Consider the following 26,855-nt stretch of genomic DNA (forward strand, 5'->3'; position numbering starts at 1 on the left):
CGAAATTAACTAAACCAAGCGTTTTAGCTAGGCTTAGATAAGTCTCCAACTCAGTCTGGCCACTATGGGCCTTGTGACAATCGAACGTTCTTACAGATCGTCGTGACGACTCGAAGTTCCCGTTGCGTCAATCTCTCGTCGAGACCGTCGTCGACATCCTCAGTAGGCCTCCGAGTTCATCGTCGGTTGCCTTCGTCCAGCCCGCTGCTTGCTCTCGTCGCGAACGTCCCCAGTAGTCTTCTCCGTCCTCGGTCCGTCGAGGTTAGGCCTAACTGGGCCTGGGTCCCTTGCTTCAGGACTCCACGGGTGACGGGCGTCTCGTTGACTGCACTGTGGTCTGCAACCGTCCTGCCGAGAAGAGCAGGGCTGCTGGCGATCCCGGAACTGCCGTATTGAGGGGCGATGGTCCGGGCAGCCTCGCTTCGAGCCTTCCAAGGTCGACGGCCACTCCCCGGGCCTTGCGTTCCGCCACCTCCAGAACCGAGTACCAGCCGCTTTCGCCACGGGTGCGACGCTTGCTCCTTCCTCGATCTTCTCCGTCCGGCGCCCCACAGCACAGTGCCCCGATCATCCTTCGTCGTTCATCATCACGGCTCGGGTCGCATGCCACGAGCCGCTATCTGGCCAATCCTCTGCGTCGACGTGGCTGGTGCGCGTGCCATCGGGTGACTTTGCTTCTCGCGCACCGTTGCCGCGCTTCCACGTTCGGCACGCACCTCGTGCCCCTCCTTTACTCATCACACTAGCTACCAGAGGGCTGGGGCGTTTTAGCCGCTCGCGATTGGTCGAAGCTTGCAAATCGAATAGGCCTACTGCCGTGCTGCCATTCAGCCATTCCTTCACGTGTTTGCCTCATCGGTTGGTTGTGCTGCGCCGCAGCTGCTGTGTCCACGTGCAAAATTTTCTGTGTTCGGACATTGGTGTGCGAGGAAGCTTTCGAATTCTTGGTTGCGAGTGCTGCGTCTCGCAATGTCGCGGAACCGAAAACCGCTGACGCTCGGAGAAAAGCTTCGCATAATCGAGGAGGCGGAGAAGCGGAACGGAGCAACAAAGGCCAGCATTGCCCGCGACCTGAACATTCCCGAGTCGTCGCTGAAAACGATCCTCGCGAAGAAGGACAGCATCCTACTAAATGCGGCATAGTTCGGCCTGAACAGGAAGGCCGCGAAAGATGGCAAATATGCTGCCATGGAGAAGGCCCTCGTTGAGTGGTTGCGTCAGGCCTGCAGTTCAGGAATTGCCGTGGATGGCGCAATTTTGAAGGAGAAGGCTGAGACAGTTGCATTGCGCTGCGGCATTGACGACTTTAAAGCCTCCAATGGCTGGTTGGATCGCTTTAAAAAACGCAGTGGAGTTGTGTACAGCCGCTGCTGTGGAGAGAGCGCGTCAGTCAGCTCCGACACTGTAGAAAAGTGGACTGCATTGTTGCCGGAATCGATACGGGAATACAAGCCGTCCGACGTGTTCAACGCGGACGAAACTGGATTATTTTATAATATGCAGCCAGAACAGACATTGGCATTCAAAGGAGAGAGCTGTCACGGGGGTAAGCGAAGCAAAGAGCGTCTTACCGTATTGCTTTGCGCTAATGAAGACGGTTCTGAAAAGCTTCCTGCCCTCGTGATCGGCAAGTTTGAGAAGCCGCGATGCTTCAAGAATTTGAAAAGGCTGCTGTGCCAGTACACGTTCAACCGGAAAGCCTGGATGACGGCTGCTATGTTTTCTACATATCTGCGGCAGCTGGACTGCAAAATGGGGGCTAAGAACAGAAAGATTATTCTTCTGCTTGACAATGCGCCATGCCATCCATCAGATATGTCGCATTTGAGAAATGTGAAAGTCGCATTTCTGCCCCCCAATTGCACTAGCCAGCTGCAGCCACTTGACGCTGGCGTCATCAAGTGCATGAAACAGAAATATCGGAAGTTTCTGGTATGGAACGCAAGCAGCTGGATAAGAAGCTTTCTGTGCTTGATGCAATGCACTACATTGCTAGTGCATGGGACGCAGTCACGCCAGAAACCATCACCAACTCCTTCAGGCACTGCGGCTTTAATAGAAGTGGTGCTTGTTCTACCAGTGAAGCTGCAGTGCCCGTTGACGACGAACCAGAGTTCAGCAGCCTGGAGCTGCCTGGATCTTTCGCAGACTATGTTGGTGCCGACGACGACGTTGCAGTGTGCAGTGAAGTGTCGCTGGATGACATTATCGAAACTGTGCGTCCCGACACTGCGGGAACTTCCGACGAGGAAGAGATGGACGACGCTGCAGAGGCTAGCGCGTCCGTTCTGACTTACGCGGACGTGTTGTGCTACGTCAACCACATTCGGCGGTTTGCTTGCGCACGCGACGAGATCGGCGACTTGCTGCCAGGTGTTGCAGCTATCGAAAGAAAGCTGATGCGTCGTGGCTGGGCAAACTCTCAGAAGAAAATCACAGATTTGTTTAAAAGGTGAGAAATAAAGGTTTGTTCACACCTCCGATAAAATGCGTGGTTGTCATTTTTTCAATTAATTTAATCTACGTTCTTCGGAGCAGCGTAGGTTTGTGCCGCGGACTTTCTTAGGCATTATGTGCCCGCTGTTGAGGGGCAACAATGACCGTCACTGAATATATTCTCGGTTTTTCGATTATACGACGCCCGGATTATACGGCGATTTTTGCGCGGTCCCCTGAAAGTCGTATAATCGAAGTTCCACTGTATATCCTAATTACTACAAATAACACCCCCTACTCTTGGCATTAGTGTCTGTTAGTTCTCATTAATCACTTGCTACCAGCCACTTCAATGTACACACAGAATGTAAAATCTAGCAGCAGCAACATTTAGAATTGAACACAAAAATTGCACTCCTCAACACTGCTGGCTGCCGTCGCTGTTGTCTGCTATTCACTCCCAGCACGTTTGCACGCGCAAGCATACACTCTGCACACACTGTGGCCAATCATGTGGGGAGCCAAGTGTGGGGTAACGTTCATCTGTAAAACATTCTCGCATTTTTCAAGCCTATTGTTTGGCATAGATGACAAAGTGTGCAGGGGAACGTACCCAGTGAGTTTCATTGAGATCCACTGACCTTGGAGAATGGCCGGAGTAGAGGCTTTAGGTTACACTAGCTACACGGAAAAAATATATGTCACCACAAGGGCAAATGCAATAGCAACAAATTGGAATGTTAGATGAAGTAGGAGCTTTACGAGCAATACAGAATGGTAGTAAACATGAGCTTCCTTAGTAAGCAGGCATGCTGCGGCATGGCCAGGCCCATAAATAGAGAGAGACCAGTAAAACCGAGTGGTGGGCTAGTTGGTACAGCATATCGAGGATTTAGCGCACGAAAACACGAGGACGCAGGAAGGGCACGAGGACACAGCGCTACTAACAATTGAGGTTTATTTCGCATGGAAACATAATATACCTAATTATATACCTAACATAATATAGCAGCTGCATGGGGTAGCCGGCTGCGCAGAGGCGTGGAACTTGACTATCGAAGCTGTTCTGCATGAGATATTGACAGGTTTTCAGTAGGCTTGTGCGAATAGTAAATTTTAGGTTCGAATCGAATTCGAATAGTATATGTCACACATTATAAAGAAAAACGAGCATATTTGTCATGACCCAACCAACCTGCACAGTGTTTTTTTCTTTAATTGTAACAAGGCATGTGCAAATGTCATTCTTTTTGGTTCAAAGGAAGTGGAAGCAACTTTGAATAGTAGCAGGATTTGGCTTTCGGTAGAATGCAAGTGATAACCTTTAAAGTATGTAACGTTTTAAAATTTACTACACTTGGAGCATATAAGCTGGTACAACAAGTTTTTAAGCTTAAAAAATGATGAATCGATGTGAGGGTAATATGTTCATTTAACCATGAAGTGGGGCTTCGCGGTAGTGCGGATTTTCCCTGGAAAGGTGTATTCACGGTATAGCACCCCTCCACTGCAGTGAAACCACCTTTACAGGAGATCACATGCGGACAGTGCGGATTTTTTTTTTAGAAAGGTGTATTCACGGTATAGCACCCCTGCACTGCAGTGAAACCACCTTTACAGGGGGGTTACAAGCGGATTAATATGCACCTTTCCTTTCGAAGTACTTCGAAATTTTCAATAATTTAAATTCGAATCGAAGCGAATTTGAATAGTGTATTATTCGTTCGAATATTCTAAGTGCTCGAATATTCGCACAAGCCTAGTTTTCAGAAGTGCATTTCTAAAGCACAGATTGATAATACCCCGCTTTACTAGTTTAGAATGTGCTGACGCGTAAAGAAGGAGGGGCTTTTGTCCTCGGGGCTGATAGCACCAACACGTATGACTACAAAGAAAATGGAGGGTTAGGTCCAAGAACCTAACAGGATTCTGCGAAGACATGATTCTGCGTGCTCGCTTGGAAGCAACATCGGTTGTTAAGATCTTCCACTATGTTGACGACTATTTGGTGCTTTTACATAGTGACAGTGATAGCGCGGCGGCTGCCACATCAACCATTTGCTCAATATTTAGCGAATGCCTCAAACCGTTAAGGATAACATGTGAACAGCCTGTCAATGGTCGCATTAGGTTCTTGGACCTCAGCCCCGAGGACAAAAGCCCCTCCTTCCTTACGCGTCAGCACATTCTAAACTAGTAAAGCGGGGTATTATCAATCTGTGCTTTAGAAATGCACTTCTGAAAACCTGTCAGCATCTCATGCAGAACAGCTTCGATAGTCAAGTTTCGCGCCTCTGTGCAGCCGGCTACCCCATGCAGCTGCTCACAGCGGTGGCTGGTAGTTTGTTAAGAAAGTGCTCCCGTGAAAACCCTGATGCCGCTCCGCAGGCGCGCAGAAACAAAATGGTTGTGGTGCCTTATCTTCACAGCCTAAGCCACAATCTTAAAAAGATTGGTAGAAGAGTCGGTGTGGACGTTGTGTTCTCTGCCCCAGTAAAACTTTCAGGGTTGTGTGCACGTATTAACAACCCCACTCAAAGAGCGCATCGTCTGCAGTAAAAGACATCGTGAACAGTTCGTGCCATGTGCGGAAGGCGTTTTGTATTGCATCAGCCTGTCATGCCGAAAAGAGTACACCGGCCAAACAGGCAGATGTTTAAACGACCGCCTACGAGAACATTGCCGTAATGTCGGCAAGCTAGCGACGAGCGGTCATCTTGCCGCACACTGCATGTGCTGTGGTTGCAAGCAGAATTTTAATAGAACGAAAGTGATAGCGAAACATGCAGATCAGATGACTAGGGAAATTGTAGAGGCGCTCGCAATTAACAAGAGCGACAAGAGCGAAGATTGTGTTAGCAGCCCTTCTGTATCGTTATCCGAAAAAGAGATAAAGTTCTTGTTGCGGTAGTGGTGGCGCGGTTGCTGTGACGCGATGTGGTGCGTGGGTGTCACTCTTTCCTTTTGTACCTGGGTATATTATGTTTCCATGCGAAATAAACCTCAGTTGTTAGTAGGGCTGTCTCCTCGTGCCCTTCTTGCGTCCTCGTGTTTTCGTGCGCTAAATCTTCGAGAGAGAGACCACGATAAGCCGTGTGTAGAACAGTGGTGTTGATGACAAGCAGCTCCTGTGGCATGTTAAGTTGTCAAGCAGAAGCTGGCTTGCACATGACGCAAGACAGGATGACGTCACATGCAAGGCCATGGAATGCTGTTGGTACGTGTGTGTCACGAGTGAGCGCAAGGCGGCGGGAAAACGATGACGACGAAGTCCTCAAGACATTCGAAGCGGCACGAGCGCGTGCTTGGAAGATTCCACAGAGCTCGAGGCACGCGAACCGAGCCATGAAGGAGGACGAAGAGCAATGAGCTGGCATTGTCTTCGTGGGCTCGGCGAAGGAAGGTCGCATCGCCAGCAGACGCACTGGCGACGGGTGCGACGGGCGTTCGGGTCTGCGGCCGGTGACGCGGGCGTCCCGAGGTGAAGCCGGCGGACTCGACGGCGTTCGAGCGAGGCTCCTCGGAGATGCAGTTACCGCGCCCCACAAGTACGGACGTTCCCGGCGCAAGACCCCTTCCGAAGCAAGACACCGACGGCAATCAACGGAGGGCCACTTCAGCGGTGGAACGCCATGCTTGGCGAAGGAGCCGACAACGACGTTAGGCCTAGCGGGTCTAGCCGTCAGGAGAGCGGAGTGCCTGCTTGTGACCAGGCAACGACGGTTGGCGCATTGTGCTACGGCGTGGACCATGTCAACTTAAAGGACCGGACGACGTAGACACCAGACGGGACTTTGGCTTTGCACCAAGTCACCAGAAATGACAAGTAAGGCCGGTCCGACGTGTTAGTTGTTATAAGACTGGAGCAGGCTAGGGTTAGGACGATTTAGTTATGTACTGAGTTGAGAGGTTGAAGTTTGTAGCGACTGTATTTTGTACATTTGTATAATTTAGAGTGCCAAGTTTTCCTTTTTCTTTTGTTTGATAAAAGTTTGCTGTGCTATACCCCGAGTCTAGACTGTGTCCATCGCACCGGGATACCCGAAATTCGTGACAATTGGCAAGCCTGCCAGGATTCAATTTCCTGCCCGTTACGGATTTCGGAGCTGTGGCAATGGACTTCGTCAAGATTCTGTGCTTAGCGAGAGACCGAGGTTATTCAAAAGAAGAGGCATTGGAGTTTCTCGGAATAGAGCAAGAGCGTGTTCGAAAAGAGAGGGAGCGCGCGCAAAAAGAGCTCGAAGAAAAACTTGAGGTAAAACGTGCTGAAGCACGTGAAGCACATGCTAAAGAGAAGGAACAGCTCGAGCGCGAACTGAGGTTGGCAAAAGCCACAGACGTTAGACCGGACGTAGGAATGCCAAGGGAGGATTTACCCCGGGAATTGAAATGTCCTGATGTTCACAGCTGTGACCATGTTGAACAGATTACTAGCGACCATGGGAGTGGTGTAAAGGAAAGTGGGCTAGTAATTAGCAAGGAAAATGACATCTCAGATACATCATGTAGTAGCAATATTGAAAGTGTTAGTGCATGGCACGTCAATTGTGTATATCAGGGACCAGAGGAAAAGATCGCGCTTGAGCCAGTCTGTGCAGAACATGCAGAACTGGAGAGTAGCCCACCACTCAGAGTTACTCATCTTGAAGAAAAAAATCACGGGGCATGCACCAGAGAGGTTTATACTGGAGAGTGTGACGTTCATTGGCTTTGCTGACACTCACGGTGTCGCCCAGTTAAAGCAAAGCAGGAAGAAAACCGCCCCAAAAATTAGTTACAGATACACGGGTGCTAAAAGAGCTGTGCCAATGCTCAGCCAAAAATGTTTAGTTAGGACGCACCCCAGAATAGTAGTATGAATGAGGCGTTTGATGATTGTTAAGAGCAGAAATAAAGGCAGCGTTTGCAGTGGATGTTCCCGAAGGCGCGCGGTACGAAGACGCAAAATAAAGTTGCGAATGTTAGAAGAAGACTTGAAAGAAGTGTGAAATGTTTCAGTCGTGGACATGCAATGGAAAAGAGTGAGGTCGGGATTTATTAAAAGTTGTTTCGCATAGAGAGTTAGTTTGGTGGGGACTTACGCAAGTTTGTTTTAGACAAGATTATTTGGAACAATGTGAACTGTGACTACTGGTAGCGTTTTGTGTAGCATTTCCGAAACTGTGTGGTGGTCAGAGTTTTGTGAGTCGTAGCAGTCATCAGTGAACAGTGTGTGCTCAGTGCAGTTCAAAGCAAGCAGACGCAACTTATAAGTTACACCCCAAGTTCAGGACATAGAAAAGCAGTTTTTGGGAAGAAACTCTTCGAAATGGTGGCGTATGTCACGAGTGAGCGCAAGGCGGCGGGAAAACGATGACGACGAAGTCCTCAAGACATTCGAAGTGGCACGAGCGCGTGCTTGGAAGATTCCACAGAGCTCGAGGCACGCGAACCGAGCCATGAAGGAGGACGAAGAGCAATGAGCTGGCATTGTCTTCGTGGGCTCGGCGAAGGAAGGTCGCATCGCCAGCAGAAGCACTGGCGACGGGTGCGACGGGCGTTCGGGTCTGCGGCCGGTGACGCGGGCGTCCCGAGGTGAAGCCGGCGGACTCGACGGCGTTCGAGCGAGGCTCCTCGGAGATGCAGTTACCGCGCCCCACAAGTACGGACGTTCCCGGCGCAAGACCCCTTCCGAAGCAAGACACCGACGGCAATCAACGGAGGGCCACGTCAGCGGTGGAACGCCATGCTTGGCGAAGGAGCCGACAACGACGTTAGGCCTAGCGGGTCTAGCCGTCAGGAGAGCGGAGTGCCTGCTTGTAACCAGGCAACGACGGTTGGCGCATTGTGCTACGCCATGGACCATGTCAAGTTAAAGGACTGGACGACGTAGACACCAGACGGGACTTCGGCTTTGCACCAAGTCACCAGAAATGACAAGTAAGGCCGGTCCGACGTGTTAGTTGTTATAAGACTGGAGCAGGCTAGGGTTAGGACGATTTAGTTATGTACTGAGTTGAGAGGTTGAAGTTTGTAGCGACTGTATTTTGTACATTTGTATGATTTAGAGTGCCAAGTTTTCCTTTTTCTTTTGTTTCATAAAAGTTCGTGACAGTGTCAAGAAGTTAAAGCAGAACCGTGTGCTTCAATGTCACCGAGATGCAATTGCAACGCTGGTCATGCAAGCACAAGAGCCTGCAAAACCGACAGCAGTTCCCTTTCTTTATGGCCATGCTAAGCCACACCTTGGGCATTTAGTAGAGCTGTGCGAATAGCAAAATTTTGGGTGCGAAGCGAATTCGAATATAGAAGTGTGAGTGCGAATCGAATCGAATATTTTTAGAATATTTCTAGAATATTTTTCGAATACTTCGAAGTGAAATTGCAGAAAAGAAAGTTAGAGAGGATTCTTAAGGGGGGACGCGGCTTTCGTATCGCGCAAAACGGCAAAAAAATCGATTTTTTGAAAATCACATTTTCAGTTTCTGTAGCCCTTTTTCTATCTGATTCCAAAATATCTTCACCGAAAACCACCTAGAAGTGCTTTAAAAAATTAGTTGCGCGGGCTGAGGTGTCGGAAATTATTGTGGAGATCGCAAAAAAACAGTGCTTTTCAAAAAATTCTTGCTCCGCAACGGTACAACCGGGCGCCGCCATTTTGAGCTCGCCGTAAAGAGCATTTCTTCGTTTTCAAATTCCCCGCCTCAGCTGGCTCCTCGCTTTAAAAACAAGCGCACAAAAAGCACATCTCTGAAGGTCGTTTCGAGGCCTCCGATTGGCCGCGTCCGCCATGTTGCTCCAGCACGCCTCGTCATTGGTCCGATGCTCGCTCCGAGAGGACAGCCGTCTGCTGCTTACGCGTCGCGATGTTACCTGATGTTACGACTGTCGAAAATCGCGCTACTTAGTGACGCGTTCACTCGTTCTGTATGCACGGGTCGCCGATAATTTAGAATATGATTACCCTGTAGTTTGACAGCTGCAAGCGGAAGCGCAGTCATCAGTGTACGATAGACGATAGCGTGCCGCGCTCGTCGCGAACATCGCAGATGCGCGTCTCGGGTAGTTCAGCTTGTCAGCACTTCGTACTCCGTGACGAATAACTTCGCGGGACTACTCTTTGTACTCGCGATCGAACATGACTTGCTTTGAAACATCGGGCACAGCGGCCACGCACACCGCGACCGAGCTTACTGCTCGGAGTCGTGGCTAGGCCTAACTCCGCTCACGGCGCTGGTTTACGAGACGAATCCGAACTTTGCGGGCAAGGACATCGCGCTAGCGGACAAGCCGCACTGTGCTTCGCACAAGCAACAAATCGCATCGTCCGCTGGCTCCTCGAAAGTGCGGATGGGCATTTTACGAATCGGCAGCGGACCTCCCGGCCAAGCTCGTCGCGCATTGACCGCTCGGAACAGCGGCTAGCAATTTCGCGCGTCGGCGCCGCAAAATGCGAGACCAAGCACGTTATGCGCGCCGATTTTTCGTCGCCGCGGCTGAGCACTGCGTATTGTCGCCGAATGCCGCCAGCCAGCATATCGTGCGCCGACTTCCCGGACCCCGCGGCCGAGTACATCGGCTTGAAAGAAAGCGCTGGTGACGCAATTTAGGCACGCTTGGATTCGTGCTTGGTATCGCCGCTAGCTCTGATGAATCTTCTAAAATAACGAATGCCTCGCAAATTACCGTTTCCGCGACCGAGTGGATGATGAAACGCATCACAGGCGAGGTTTGCAAATGAGCGTGGCGTGTGTGAAGCAGGGAGTTGAATTTATATCTGATCAACTCGCGTTATTGAATAAACTGCTCAGATATTTGATCCCAGAAATGTTTGCAATAACTGTGCCAATTTTCATCAAAACCTACCAAGGAATAAGAAATTTGGCACTGAATGCCACGTCCCCCACCTTAATTTTATTTAGAAGGCCACTGGAAAGAATGATTTCCGGTACGCATCCATTGTTTGTAATGGAGACAGTGATACTTTCCTCACTCTTTCTGAAGAAAGAACGTACAGATTTATTCGACTGGCTAAAGAAGACTGTATAAATCATGTCAAAGAGAGGATGGGTACAGCTCTCCAACACGTGTCAAGAAGCAAGAAGGATCGACTAGGAGGATGGGGCAGCCTGACTCAAGACCTGATTAAAAGACTGACTGGTTGTTATGGCATGGCTATCCGTGACAACATTGGCCTGACGCAGGACTTGATCAAAAGGCTCACCAGCTATTATGGCCTAGCACTGTGAAGCAACACGGACATCAAAGACATGAAGAAAGCAGTGATGGCCACCTTTCATAATGGTTCATCTTCAGATGCAGAACCTCATCACGAGCTCTGCCCTTCCGGTGCCCGCAGCTGGTGCAGGCACCGTGCAGCAGAGGCAGAGGGGAAGCCACAACCTCCACACACGTATAACCTGCCCAACAAAGTTGTTGAAGCATTGCGGCCAGTGTACCAACGCCTGTCTGACCCTCAACTGCAGGCTCGTTGCAGTGGCAACAAGACACAAAATGCCGCTGAAAGCCTTCACTCGGTGATTTGGTCACTAATTTCTAAGCAGCAGCATGCCTCCCACTTCACTGTGGAAGTAGCAGTCCATGAGGCAGTTGCGAGGTACAATGCAGGCAACTTTCAAGCTTACGCCAAGATTTGTGCTGCAATGGGTATGCAACCTGGGGCCCTTACCCTCCACAGGGCTGCTAAAAAGACGCTCAGCGAGCAAGGAAGTCATCGCACATGCATGAAGTGAAAGGGCAGAGACGCAAAAGGTTGCCTCTACACAAGGACACCAAGGACTACAGTGCTGGTGCGTTCTAACAAATGCAAACAACTTCGAAAACTTTGATAGGCTTTTTCTCACAAGTGTGTTTTGGACATTGTGCATTGCTCGTGGAAAGAGTAGCACGGGAATGACTGGACCGATTTTGATTCTGTTTCTTTTTCCTGAATCCCTGAACACTGCTTGTGGGTATGACATTCTTCAATTTCTTGTTTATGGCCCAGTTTTTTTTCTAGATCATGATTTGTCCGTGACACTGTTTCTGACAATGTGTGTCAGCAGCCATGATGATCTCTAAAAAAAAGAAGAGAATTTACTAAACAATTCTGAGAGTGTCATACCTTGTAGTCTTCTTTTGAGTAAAGATCAACACCATTTGCAGCTTCCTGGCATGTTTTGTTACAGCGCTAGGCTTTCCACGAGCAGACCATATAATTGGACCATGTAGCATGATGTAACTTGAGAACTACTCAAGGTATCATGATGAAACTGCATATTTCCCTATACGAGACACTTATTAGTATGCATGCCAAATTTCATTGCTCTAGGTCAACAAACAAAAAAGTTTTTTTTCAATGCCACCTCCCCCCATATTCTTATGAGATAGCAACATGAAAGTGTTTCTTTTTGCTAGGCTGATGAAGCGCTGGCGGGGTGGTGTTTCATAGTTGTCTTATCAAGAATGAGGCAATGTAGAGGCCGAATTGTATTTATGTACATGATTTGGTGCAACTAAAGTGTTGCCGACAACACTTTACACGTGATAGGCAAAGATGCCATTTCCTCAGCCCCTCCTCCTCTTTAAACTTCTGTGGAAGCCCAACTGATGTGGCGGACAAGGGTGTGCTCCCTTCAAGTCCGGAGTTCCGAATCTGCCTCATAGACGTCGACATATAAGAACATCTGAAATTTTGGTTGCTAAAAAGCTTCGGCTTCCGATTTCTCAGCCTTCTTGTCCAAATTTCAGGCCCAAAACAGAATTAACTGAGCCCCCACCTCTGCCACATCTTTCATCTCCATGTTGGAACCAGCATTTTCTTAAGTTAGTACATTTGCGACCGTAGCAGAGCTTGAAAGGCAGCTTTGCTGCAATACCGGGATGTGGTGAGGTGAAGCATATTGAAAATCTAGGGACCACTTCCAATCGGACGTTGACTGTGTCTTGGCTAAGTTCGACTGTAACGGAGCTCGAAAAACAGCTTTGCCACAATACCGGGGTGTGATGAGGTGAAGCATATTGAAAATCTAGGGACCACTTCCAATCGGACGTTGACTGTGCCTTGGCAAAGTTCGACCGTAACGGAGCTTGAAAGGCAGCTTTGCCGCACTACGAGAGTGTAATGAGGTGAAGCATATTGAATATCTGAAGGGGTCACTTTCAATAGGATGTTGACTGTATGTTTTTGGGAAATTCGTATAGTAAAATTCCAATGCGAATCGAATAATTTCGAATATTCGCACACCCCTAGTATTTAGCCAACAAGCCTCTGCGACGCTGAAGATGCATGTACCACGAACTGTAAAGGATGTCTATTAAAAACCATTTAAACGCAGGAGGATGTAGACATTTGTGGCTTAACTGTGTCACATCGCAGAGCAAAGAGTCAGTGGTTCGATTCTGTGGTTGTGCAGAGGGTGTCGGAACGAAATGATTTTTGTTTCGGTTTTAGTTTCGTTCCACCGCAGAAACTTCCGTTCCGTTTCTGTTCTGGAACGAAAAAAAAAAGTGCTCTGTAATGGTTCGTAACGTTTTTTTGTATGCAAAAAATTTATGTTTACGTGATCACAAAAAACAATGGATTTGTGAGGTAGTTACTTGCCCTCCTCTTAACAAAGTGGGACAAGGGTAAAACACGTTCTTCAGAGGAGTGGGAGTAACTGTACCACGAAGTCCTACCAACTAGCACAAACCACTGCATTATAGTATTTATTTTCTCAAAAGTCAATAGTGAGCTCAGTCCTTTGTGTCAAGGGAGTGAGCACGATCTCAGAAGCAGCACGTCATTGAGTGTACTCTCTGATGTGCGAGACCGCTGTTCTGATAAAAAGATCGCCAGGCCTGCGTGGAACATGCAGCACAGTCATAGATAGCGAAAGCTGGAAGAGTGGACTTTGCAGAGCCCGTTGTGGAGTCTCTTGGGGCAACTGATACAAGTACACATGCACGTTACCCACTACGCCATAAATCATTGTAATTTTTCTGCAGTAGCGAAGTTCCCACTATGCCATTTTTTGTCATACTTCGGAGAGTCGTGGTACCCGCTACACATCTGTAAGGCATTATGTGCACTTTGTGCTGCGGCTGATTACGATGATGAAGAATTATGGCTGAGCCCTTTGTAACGGGTTGGAAGCATTCAACGACCGACTCGTTGCGTAAACGCGCATTGTGTCATGCCAGGTTGTTATTTTTCTCTTCTGTCACGCTATTTTACATACGTTAACACAATTCCTTGCCCGACATGACGCCTGTATAGAGTATTTTTGCGAAGGAGTTACAAGCACCAGCGTGGCACTGTGGTGGAAGACCCGACTGCCACGCAGGGGGCGCGGGTTAAAATCCCATCCGATCCTAGAAAATTTGTTTCTCATTTATTTTTCTCTTATTTCACGTGATAGCAGTCACGGACACTGGCGGCGGCAGACAACTATGGCGCTGAATTCAGCTGTTGTGATCTCATAACAGCTTTCGCTGTAACAAACTTCTGCACCGACGATGCCCTCTCTACTTTGGCCTGCGTGACAGGCCATTAAAAATCCGCTTGTGTTAGTATAAACAACTCTGGTTGTGACTGATTTTGTTTTGTAGCGTTAGCTACACTTGCCTAGCCGAAGCCGATTTCGCGTGGAGCGTCATGAGCCGTGCCACGCATGTGCGACGATCAGCGATGTCACACAGCTGGGTCACCGGAGCTGGCATCTCACGCGCTCTCCGACACGGCTGCGCGCGGCTCGCCGCTGCTGGTCTGCGCCGCATTCGAGAAGAGTGACGTCGTAGACACAGCGTGCGCACAGCTATTCGCCTCCGCTGTGTAGTCGCCGTCTGACACTGCGCCGGGGCCGCTTGATAGCGGCTCTGACTGGCGTTTGCAGGTGGGTAACGCCATGGAGAAGGAGAGCGCAAATGCTGCTCAACGGCGCAGAAGAGCCGAGAAGCTTATGTCATCGGATCCCGAAGTAGTTGCCTGGCAATTAGCGGTTCAGCGTACGAAGAATGAACAGAAGAAGGCTAATAATCCCAGACAATCTGGAAAGCTAAGAATAATCAGCTGAACCTTTGCTAACGCTACGTATATCCTGGCATAGCCGAGCTAAGCCAATGCAAATTTTTTTCGCACAATTCCAACATACCTTTGCTTTGGAATTCCTGCCTGAGGCACACGCTAACACTGTACCCTGAGATATGCTCACACTGCATGAGCTCAGCTGTTCCAGATTGCAAGGCTTTCTCGTGAACCAAAAAACGATTGAAAAAATTTCGGTTTCACTACGGAACGAAATAACAGATAAAGTTTCGGTTACGTTTTCGTTCCGGTCAAAAATATCGTTTTTTTTCGTTTTTCATTTTCGGTTTTCGTTCCGTTGCGACACTCTGGTTGTGCACTTCAGAGAAATTTTCTTCAGGGCTATCTTTTTTAGTGGATTTATACATGCCTATACATAAATGAAACATAACAGCAATACCAAGAGCAATGGCAAAATGTGCCTGGCATGTTCATATAGTTGCGATAAAAATCCATTATTTATTGTTTACCCCATGCTTCGTATGAGTAAGGCAAGGTACCTATTCATTGAAGACCTCTCGCTGATCTGTGTTTCTCTCTGGCGGTTCTTTTCCACTGATATCTGCTTGTAGTTAACATCAAATACAGAAGGCACTTGTGTGGTGTTATGACGACACATGGCTAAGGGAAAAGGGGGAACTCACGAACTGCCTCATCACTTCCAACCGATCAACGTCTCCATGCGCTGTGACTGAACAGAGGATGCTGGGATACAGCACCGTCTGCAGGGACTGAAGCTCCTGCAAAGAAGAGAACAACTCAAGCACCACTTAACACGTGAGCAGGCGTTAACACATGACCTGTCCACTTGAATAGCATAACCAAGTAGAGCAATCAAACCAGCCAACTCAAGGACTAGCTATGCCTTAAGTAGGACTCTGTGTTTTCTGATTTTTCACGGAAATTCAACGTTTATCAGAGTTTATTTCTTGTAAATTTTCAATTCTCCAAAAGTTGGAGTCTAATTTTGCAGTATTCTCAATGCTCCCAAATCTTAGATGAAATGATACCTGCACATGAAAACATCACAACTCACGAAGCGCATTTTAGATGTGTGGAAGGTTTCAATGCACAACCACATATACACACACAAGCACAGATACTTGAATACAAAACATCTACGTCCGTGGATATTACAACTTTAAAGCCTGTAATAGACGCAAGCATACTTTACAACGACACTGATGGACATGTGCTCCTTTCGATTGAGCTTTGAAAATGCCCTTTCAACGTTTGTGCTAGAAACAGGGAGAGTCAGTGCGCAGCGAGAAGGCACTGGACAGTGTGAAGTATCCAAAGCAACAGGGGTTCAACAATATTACTGATTTCATGGCTCTGATAGTTGGCAAAAATCACTCATGAGCTGGCTCATGTCGTCAGTTTCAAGAAACACTAACTTAAAAATCGGTGCATAGGTTTCAGACGAGTGGGGTAGCTCACATTTGGATTTACAATTTGAAGACGGTACCAAACCGATTCACTGTGTACTGGAGTGCATCGCAAAGGTTCCTCTCCACTGTCTGTTTCCACTTTTGCGTGACAGTAGCATAGTATCTATGAAGGCCTGCGACAGACGTTGAGCGGTCATTCTTGTCAAGGAGATCCAACGGACTTGCGACCTCAAATGGGTCACGCCAATGACTGAGGAGCGCATACAAACGAAGCCCCTGTATGGGGTGAACTTGGTGCCTCAAGTTCCTTAATGATTGAGAACACTGTAAACGAATTCATCTTAACAAATCTCAGCTCATTCAGCATGCCACGCACAACTTCAGGCAATGAAACAAGAGATTTGAGCTCTTCTCAAGAAAGACAAAATGGCACGCCAATAGTCCAGAACATCTTCTCAAGCTTTGTAAGGAGAGAACAACCTAGACCAGGGGTCTCAAACACGAGGTCGCTAGCGGCTTCACTTGCGACTTTGCCAAATGGTCCTCGTTTTAATAACGCTTTGTTTGGGTAAGCTACAGAGACGGGACTGGTCTTCTTTCATAAGGCACCCCATGTGGTCAGCAGGTGTTAAAACTAGAGCTGTGCGAATAGCAAAATTTTGGGTGCGAAGTGAATTCGAATGTTGAAGTGTGAGTGCGAATCGAATCGAATATTTTTCGAATATTCCTACAATACTTTTCGAATACTTCGAAGCGAAATTGCAGAAAAAGTTAGAGAGGATTCCTAAGCATATTCTTATGAGATAGCAACATGAAAGTGTTTCTTTTCGCTAGGTTGATGAAGCACTGGCGGGGTGGTGTTTCATAGTTGTCTTATCAAGAATGAGGCAATGTAGAGGCCGAATGGGATTTATGTACATGATTTGGTGCAACCAAAGTGTTGCCGACAACACTTTACACGTGATAGGCAAAGATGCCATTTCCTCAGCCTTTCCTCCTCTTTCAACTTCTGTGGAAGCCCAACTGATGTGGCGGACAAGGGTGTGCTCCCTTCAAGTCCGGAGTTCCAAATCTGCCTCATAGACGTCGATATACAAGAACATCTGAAATGTTGGATGCTAAAAAGCTTCGGCTTCCGAGTTTTCGGACTTCCTGCCCAAATTTCAGGTCCAAATCAGCATTAATTGAGCCCCCACCTCTGCCACATCTTTCATCACCATGTTGGAACCAGCGTTTTCTTGAGTTAGTACATTTGCGACCGTAGCAGAGCTTGAAAGGCAGCTTTGCCGCAATGCCGGGGTGTGATGAGGTGAAGCATATTGAAAATCTAGGGACCCCTTCCAATCGAACGTTGACTGAGTCTTGGCAAATTTCGACCGTAAAGGAGCTTGAAAGGCAGCTTTGCCGCCATACCGGGGTGTGATGAGGTGAAGCACATTGAAAAATCTAGGGGCCACTTTCAATCGGACGTTGACTGTCTCTTGGCAAATTTCGACCGTAACGGAGCTTGAAAGGCAGCTTTGCTGCAATACGAGAGTGTAATAAGGTGAAGCATATTAAAAATCTGAAGGGGTCACTTTCAATCGGACGTTGACTGTATTTGTTTTTGGGAAGTTCGAATAGTTCGAATAGTAAAATTCCAGTGCGAATTGAATCTAATAGCAAACACTATTCGAAAAATATTCGAAATTTCGAATATTCGCACACCCCTAGTTAAAACGTAACCGTGGAATAAAATATATCTATATGTATTTGACAATCAGCATCCAGATTTGAATTATTTTGGATATCAGTATCGATATGTTTCTTGAATCCTGATGCCAAATGCTCTTCAGAAGTGATGCATACATGAGATATGGGAAATGCGTTCTTTCAAGTGGCAGCCTTAGGTCACATAAATACATAATACAGCGGAACAAAACAAGGACAGCGAGAGCGGTCGTCCTGTGTGTATCTTTCTCTGTCCTTGTTTTGGTATTATGTATTTAAGTCAAGAGCAACTAGCCCAAGTTTTATCTCAGCTTTAACTTAGGTGACATTTTGTCACTTCGACCACTGCGGCCTGCTAGCTGAAGTGAGTTTGAGATCCCTGACCTAGAAGGACGTACAGTCTTCAGCGACTTGATGGTCATGCCCATGGCCACACACACAAGACCAAACTTACGGCGCAGCTCCCGGTGACTGTATATTCGACGTCTGGCGTGCCCAAGTGCAGCCAGGGGACCGTATATTAAGATGTCGTCTCGCACTCTCGGGGTCCCTCATGCATTGTCTCTCGCACCGTGCACGACAAGCCCTTTGTTAAATGTGCGATTGGTGCAGTCTATGAGATACTGTTGACGTGAGGTGAAGTTTATACTATCGGCCAAACCTGCCGATGTGTCAATAACCGCATAGAAGATGACCTTTTGATAAAGAACGGAACAGGGTCATCATCATCATCATCAGCCTGTCTACGCCCACTGCAGGGCAAAGGCCTCTCCCATGTTCCGCCAATCAACCCGGTCCTGTGCTTTCTGCTGCCACGTTATACCTACAAACTTCGTAATCTCATCTACCCACCTAATTTTCTGTCTCCCCCTCACGCGTTTGCCATCTCTTGGAATCCAGTCAGTTACCCTTAATGATTACTGGTTATCCTATATAACATTATATATAACAGCTGCATCTTACCGGTACTTACCTACGGAGCAGAAACCTGGAGACTTACAAAGAGGGTTCAACTTAAATTGAGGACGATGCAGCGAGCGATGGAAAGGAAAATGATAGGTGTAACCTTAAGAGACAGGAAGAGAGCAGAGTGGGTCAGGGAACAAACGGGGGTTAAGGACATCATAGTTGAAATCAAGAAGAAGAACAGGGTCATATTGGCTGTTAAAATTGGAGTTTATAGAATAAATCCGAATTGTCCAAAATTTTACCGGCGAATGTTTATTGGATTTTTTCGGATTTATCCAAAAACACAGAGCCCTAGCCATAAATAAAACCACCTCTCAGTTGCAGGCAAGAATAAAAAGGAATCCCAGACGATGCTGGTCATACCCATGCAAACGTCTAGGCTCGAAGAAGACGAGGAACGCTGTAGACAGGATGGGTGCCATCGTGCATTCTTTGTCTTTGTGCCTAGATGTCCGCATGAGTACCCGGATGACAGTGACCAGTTGTGTGTGACGCAGTGCCAAACCCCCTGTCAACTGCTTGGTGTCATAAAAATAGTTCAGTGACATCCTTCCAACTGATGCCTCAGCTCCAATGCTGCATTTTTAAAGTCAGATGGAATACCGGCAGTTTGTGCCATGGTTAACTTATTCATGCGATTACACTGTTCCTCACTGTTTTGTATCAGCTGCCTCAGCAGAGCATCCTGACGACAAAACGGGTACCTCAGGTGATGAGATGTTCATGGTCCTTGCAATGGCGGTGATCAGATCCAAATCATCCAGCTTGCTTGGCTTGGCCACAGTTAACTCGCCCCTCAGACTGGCCTGTAGCATCTGCACTGGCAGCAATCACAGTATTAAGCAAAACAGTGCGGCTGCTACCTACATGGAAACATGATATTGCAACGCTGCTAGATTAGTACACTTTGGTGATGAAATTGCGTCAAGATACCCTTTTTATGCGCAATATTCATTAAAGCATATCAGCGAAAGAAATGGAAGTGGGGTGCCTGGAAAAGGACCGGCAAAGGCACATCCTCGAATTGCACACAAAGACCGAATGGAATCGATTCCAGGAATTCTGCCAAAGTTAATGATTTCACAGCAGAGCAGTGGTTCCCAATACGCAGCACGGTCCTGGGGACTGGCTGGTGGCCACCAGGGCTATGGACCTCTGACTCCGTAGCCTGAACCCCCCCACCCCTATCCCAGTCCCCCATTTTCTCGGACGAAATTATTCATTTGTTCCTGTAATACAGGAACACTTAGCGCTGCTGGCACAAGCTCATGTTTCCTGTTTTATTTTTATGCAAACCACAACGTATCTGGCCAGCACTAGACATTGGCCCTCACCATGATTTATCATCACAATAGAGGACAGCTCAAGCCGTGCACCAACATTGCGTACCAGATCCCTGTGCCATGTTTCCTTGACTGCAGTGCTGCCTCTAGGTCACGAAGATCACCAATTGATGCTGAGGCACATGTAAACAAAAATTTTATTATTGTGATAGCAATTACATGGACATTCCAGGAGCATTTGTGCCATCAGTATCAGTGTCACCGTGAGGCTCCGTATGAAATCCAAGTTGCAATGACATCTCATTGTACGTTAGCATCGATTATTAGCATCGATAAGAGCCAGTAAACTCGCTCTATGATTACATACCGGTGCACATAACAAACATACAAGTGCTTATGCTTTAAATGTTCAGCCAAAGAAACACACTAATTGTACATTTCTTGAAATTGAATAAATGTGGAGTGCTGTCACTATCTTCAGTAGTGACAGCTGTAGTCACTATCTTCAGTGTGCAATATATTCGCAGAATAACTATGCGAGGGGAATACTTTGGAAGTAACTAGAACACTTCTTACACAAAATTACACAAAAGCTTCAATCACGTGCGTGTGGGCACTAAAAGATGGCATGCAACGTACGAGTGAAAACCATCACAGAACTCAACAATGCAAAATGATAAGTCCACATGCTCTAAATTGATTTCTGTGAGAGCACTAGGAGTGAAGGCCCACACACCTCCTTTTTGGTAGCGTACGACCATTCCGTCTTGCTCAGCACATAGCTCAACTTGGTGAGGGCAGCTTCGGGTGTCATGTCCGAACCGGGAATGACACCAGCTGCACAGAGAGCCTGTGGGCAAGTCCACCATTACTCAAACTGACAGATGGAAACGGGTTCTCTGAACAGAGATAGGCTGGCCAACGTTTCAACAGGGGCCTTTGTCAAAGGAGCCTCAGGCGTGTTGCTTTTCAGCAGATTAGCTGTTGACGTCAATGCGATTTGCACTGAAGCAATGTGGCAACATGCTGTAACGTTGAACAACACTTTTGGAACGACGCCCTCAGCCGGGCAACACAATTATCTGCAGTTCTTATCTCCTGGTCCCCTTTCTCCAGGCTGACAGTCCGGCTATCACGTGCCCCTTTTTCAAAGACTTCACCCGCTATGTTCGCCATCTCCTCTCGCCCATAGCATGAGGTCAATGTCAAAACCATGACGGATGTAGAGTTTCAGTTAGCCAGCATGGGCAGGACAAACACGGTTACGCCTGTAAACCAAGGTTATGCTGTACAGTGTGGCAGTCATGAACAAGTGGAAAAAAAGCACTCCTGAACACAGACTGCAAAGATGATGATAAATCATGAAGTCAAGCTATGAAGTACCATCAGAGTTATGGCATGTGAAGAGTTGCCTTACACGACTTATTGTAGGGTATGTGCGCAAAGCTCGGACGAACACAGGAAAAACGATGTAGACAGTGTTCGTCCGAGCTTTGTGCACATACCCTACAATAAGTCATGCACCAACTCGCCCAACAAGAAGTTCTTCTGAGATGCCTTACATGAATTAGTGTGAGCTCTGTTCATCTGCTAGACACTAAAGTGCACAAAAAGTGTGTCCTACTATGCATGCTACACAGCAGGTCCAGCTCTGAGTGAACCATCAGGTACTCACATTGCCTGTTGCATAGGCCGCATCAATGGAACCCTGTGTGCACTGCGAACAGTTGACAATGAGGATGCCTCTCAATGTGGCACGACGAATTTCGTCCAGCAGGTCTGCACGTGCGGTTGGGCCGTTGCCAGCACCGTAGGTCTGCAACACAACTCCCTGCACTGGTGGCGTCAGGAAAGCACGCACCTGGAGGCCAGAATAATTTACTCTAGGCTCTCTGAAATCTCATCACTTCAGAGACTGTGGTACTCATGCAACACAAAATACCTGAGGTAAGCAGAAACCAGAGAAAATGCCAGGTTAAAGTTTTTACACAAAATCTACAGCAATAACATGGAAATCAATATGAGCATATAGTACTGAAAACAACCTTATTATCAGTCTAAGAGATGCAAAAATTCCAAGGAAACAAGGCCCTACCGATGTTGTATTAGCATATATTCAAGCTTTCATTTTTTCCTTGCATAATTGAAGAACGGAATTTGCTTCCAAATAAGATAGTGTCTGCACCCAGTTTTTCATCTGCCATAGGCAACATCAAATGAATTCGCTTCAGATAATACTCCCAGTGCCTTGTTTTATGCATAGTGTAACACATATATAATAATGGGACATTTTATGCTTAGTATTGAATCTGTTGCCTTTTTCTTGTATAATGATATTTGTATGCTAGCACTATGCCTGTTTTGATGCTGCTGTTTGTGATGTTCTATTTACAACATTATGTTTATGCGGTCTGGTCGTACAAACCACAATAAAACAGTTAAGCAACCATTTAGTAATCTTAACATGCATCAATATTCTCTTTTTTCCCCATGCAATTTCACTACGAAATAAATTACCAGTAAATTACCAGAAGTAGTGGTTAACGCTAATACAACAGAATTGTTCGTTCAGCTTTCAAATAAGCTCTCCTTTTCCTGTAAAGTTATTTTTATACTACGTCGCAATGAAGGCTGTTGCTTCTTGCATTCGTTTTTCATTTGATGCATATGTATTATGTAATTTGCCTTATGTATTGAATTGTTGTGTGCACATGTTCTATTACTGTTATATTGCTGTTGCGTTCGAAGTTGCGAAGTAAATTTATTTGCTTGTTCATTATAATCAATACATATATTCTACCATATATGTTAGCGACAGTTTTATTTATTGTTGCTGGTATTGTTTATGTATAGTAATGTGCCCACTCCTCTTGGGCCCGAGTAGGGCCTGCATTATTTGTAAAAATAAATGAAATAAGTAACCCTTTGCGATAATGCCCAACTTGGGTGTAAGTAAAGACACGATTCAAGTTCACAATGCTGGCAACAATGCCACAGGCACGGCCACAAATGAAAAATAACAATCCCGTGCTTTTCTTTTTCTGGCCTCCCCAGCAGCAACCAATGCTGTCGAGTGGTTGAGCAAGAAGCTGCTTTTTGGGCAGCAGCAGGCACGCATGCTCCCTGCTCATCCTCCTCGCGTGCCAAGGAAGTGCACTTTGTCAGTAGGAGTGACGGGCTGACAGATGGAACGTAAGCAAAGGAAAGAGCGAAACAAGCAAGGGCCGCATTTCGGTCACCAAATGTGTGTAACTCTGCTATTACAACACCATTTTGAATCTCACGTATTTACAGCGAGCATGACACCACAGAGAAAAAGGCGCAGCAAGAAGCTGCTTTTTGGGCAGCAGCAGGCACGCATGCTCCCTGCTCATCCTCCTCGCGTGCCAACGAAGTGCACTCTGTCAGTAGGAGTGACGGGCTGACAGATGGAACGTAAGCAAAGGAAAGAGCGAAACAAGCAAGGGCCGCATTTCGGTCACCAAATGTGTGTAACTCTGCTATTACAACACCATTTCGAATCTCACGTATTTACAGCGAGCATGACACCACAGAGAAAAAGGCGCAGCAAGAAGCTGCTTTTTGGGCAGCAGCAGGCACGCATGCTCCCTGCTCATCCTCCTCGCGTGCCAACGAAGTGCACTCTGTCAGTAGGAGTGACGGGCTGACAGATGGAACGTAAGCAAAGGAAGGAGCGAAACAAGCAAGGGCCGCATTTCGGTCACCAAATGTGTTTAACTCTGCTATTACAACACCATTTCGAATCTCACGTATTTACAGCGAGCATGACACCACAGAGAAAAAGGCGCAGCAAGAAGCTGCTTTTTGGGTAGCAGCAGACACACATGCTCCCTGCTCATCCTCCTTGCGTGCCAACGAAGTGCACTCTGTCAGCAGGAGTGACGGGCTGAGAGATGGAACGTAGCAAAGCAAAGAGCGAGATAAGCGAGGGCTGCATTTCGGTCACCAAATGTGTGTAACTCTGCTATTACAACACCATTTCGAATCTCACGTATTTACAGCGAGCATGACACCACAGAGAAAAAGGCGCAGCAAGAAGCTGCTTTTTGGGCAGCAGCAGGCACGCATGCTCCCTGCTCATCCTCCTCGCGTGCCAACGAAGTGCACTCTGTCAGTAGGAGTGACGGGCTGACAGATGGAACGTAAGCAAAGGAAGGAGCGAAACAAGCAAGGGCCGCATTTCGGTCACCAAATGTGTTTAACTCTGCTATTACAACACCATTTCGAATCTCACGTATTTACAGCGAGCATGACACCACAGAGAAAAAGGCGCAGCAAGAAGCTGCTTTTTGGGCAGCAGCAGACACACATGCTCCCTGCTCATCCTCCTTGCGTGCCAACGAAGTGCACTCTGTCAGCAGGAGTGACGGGCTGAGAGATGGAACGTAGCAAAGCAAAGAGCGAAACAAGCAAGGGCCGCATTTCGGTCACCAAATGTGTGTAACTCTGCTATTACAACACCATTTCGAATCTCACGTATTTACAGCGAGCATGACACCACAGAGAAAAAGGCGCAGCAAGAAGCTGCTTTTTGGGCAGCAGCAGGCACGCATGCTCCCTGCTCATCCTCCTCGCGTGCCAACGAAGTGCACTCTGTCAGTAGGAGTGACGGGCTGACAGATGGAACGTAAGCAAAGGAAGGAGCGAAACAAGCAAGGGCCGCATTTCGGTCACCAAATGTGTTTAACTCTGCTATTACAACACCATTTTGAATCTCACGTATTTACAGCGAGCATGACACCACAGAGAAAAAGGCGCAGCAAGAAGCTGCTTTTTGGGTAGCAGCAGACACACATGCTCCCTGCTCATCCTCCTTGCGTGCCAACGAAGTGCACTCTGTCAGCAGGAGTGACGGGCTGAGAGATGGAACGTAGCAAAGCAAAGAGCGAAACAAGCAAGGGCCGCATTTCGGTCACCAAATGTGTGTAACTCTGCTATTACAACACCATTTCGAATCTCACGTATTTACAGCGAGCATGACACCACAGAGAAAAAGGCGCAGCAAGAAGCTGCTTTTTGGGCAGCAGCAGGCACGCATGCTCCCTGCTCATCCTCCTCGCGTGCCAACGAAGTGCACTCTGTCAGTAGGAGTGACGGGCTGACAGATGGAACGTAAGCAAAGGAAGGAGCGAAACAAGCAAGGGCCGCATTTCGGTCACCAAATGTGTTTAACTCTGCTATTACAACACCATTTCGAATCTCACGTATTTACAGCGAGCATGACACCACAGAGAAAAAGGCGCAGCAAGAAGCTGCTTTTTGGGTAGCAGCAGACACACATGCTCCCTGCTCATCCTCCTTGCGTGCCAACGAAGTGCACTCTGTCAGCAGGAGTGACGGGCTGAGAGATGGAACGTAAGCAAAGGAAAGAGCGAAACAAGCAAGGGCCGCATTTCGGTCACCAAATGTGTGTAACTCTGCTATTACAACACCATTTCGAATCTCACGTATTTACAGCGAGCATGACACCACAGAGAAAAAGGCGCAGCAAGAAGCTGCTTTTTGGGCAGCAGCAGACACACATGCTCCCTGCTCATCCTCCTCGCGTGCCAACGAAGTGCACTCTGTCAGTAGGAGTGACGGGCTGACAGATGGAACGTAAGCAAAGGAAGGAGCGAAACAAGCAAGGGCCGCATTTCGGTCACCAAATGTGTGTAACTCTGCTATTACAACACCATTTCGAATCTCACGTATTTACAGCGAGCATGACACCACAGAGAAAAAGGCGCAGCAAGAAGCTGCTTTTTGGGCAGCAGCAGACACACATGCTCCCTGCTCATCCTCCTTGCGTGCCAACGAAGTGCACTCTGTCAGCAGGAGTGACGGGCTGAGAGATGGAACGTAGCAAAGCAAAGAGCGAAACAAGCAAGGGCCGCATTTCGGTCACCAAATGTGTGTAACTCTGCTATTACAACACCATTTCGAATCTCACGTATTTACAGCGAGCATGACACCACAGAGAAAAAGGCGCAGCAAGAAGCTGCTTTTTGGGCAGCAGCAGACACACATGCTCCCTGCTCATCCTCCTTGCGTGCCAACGAAGTGCACTCTGTCAGTAGGAGTGACGGGCTGACAGATGGAACGTAAGCAAAGGAAGGAGCGAAACAAGCAAGGGCCGCATTTCGGTCACCAAATGTGTGTAACTCTGCTATTACAACACCATTTCGAATCTCACGTATTTACAGCGAGCATGACACCACAGAGAAAAAGGCGCAGCAAGAAGCTGCTTTTTGGGCAGCAGCAGACACACATGCTCCCTGCTCATCCTCCTTGCGTGCCAACGAAGTGCACTCTGTCAGCAGGAGTGACGGGCTGAGAGATGGAACGTAAGCAAAGGAAGGAGCGAAACAAGCAAGGGCCGCATTTCGGTCACCAAATGTGTGTAACTCTGCTATTACAACACCATTTCGAATCTCACGTATTTACAGCGAGCATGACACCACAGAGAAAAAGGCGCAGCAAGAAGCTGCTTTTTGGGCAGCAGCAGACACACATGCTCCCTGCTCATCCTCCTTGCGTGCCAACGAAGTGCACTCTGTCAGCAGGAGTGACGGGCTGAGAGATGGAACGTAGCAAAGCAAAGAGCGAAACAAGCAAGGGCCGCATTTCGGTCACCAAATGTGTGTAACTCTGCTATTACAACACCATTTCGAATCTCACGTATTTACAGCGAGCATGACACCACAGAGAAAAAGGCGCAGCAAGAAGCTGCTTTTTGGGTAGCAGCAGACACACATGCTCCCTGCTCATCCTCCTTGCGTGCCAACGAAGTGCACTCTGTCAGCAGGAGTGACGGGCTGAGAGATGGAACGTAAGCAAAGGAAAGAGCGAAACAAGCAAGGGCCGCATTTCGGTCACCAAATGTGTGTAACTCTGCTATTACAACACCATTTCGAATCTCACGTATTTACAGCGAGCATGACACCACAGAGAAAAAGGCGCAGCAAGAAGCTGCTTTTTGGGCAGCAGCAGACACACATGCTCCCTGCTCATCCTCCT

General features: G+C 47.6%; 1 protein-coding gene across 1 annotated transcript in view; it reads right to left on the reverse strand.

Moving 5' to 3' along the window:
• Positions 1 to 26,855, reverse strand: part of LOC119374907 (L-asparaginase) — a 61,067-nt gene that overhangs the window by 21,916 nt on the left and 12,296 nt on the right. The window contains exons 2-5 of the mRNA XM_049411076.1: positions 21,511 to 21,727; positions 20,572 to 20,685; positions 19,257 to 19,367; positions 15,127 to 15,222 (exon numbers count right to left, since the gene is read on the reverse strand). Of these exons, the coding sequence (XP_049267033.1) occupies positions 15,127 to 15,222; positions 19,257 to 19,367; positions 20,572 to 20,685; positions 21,511 to 21,727 (538 nt within the window). The remainder of the gene's footprint in view (positions 1 to 15,126; positions 15,223 to 19,256; positions 19,368 to 20,571; positions 20,686 to 21,510; positions 21,728 to 26,855) is intronic.

Source organism: Rhipicephalus sanguineus, chromosome 11 (assembly GCF_013339695.2).
Source record: "Rhipicephalus sanguineus isolate Rsan-2018 chromosome 11, BIME_Rsan_1.4, whole genome shotgun sequence".
Lineage (NCBI taxonomy): Eukaryota > Metazoa > Arthropoda > Arachnida > Ixodida > Ixodidae > Rhipicephalus > Rhipicephalus sanguineus.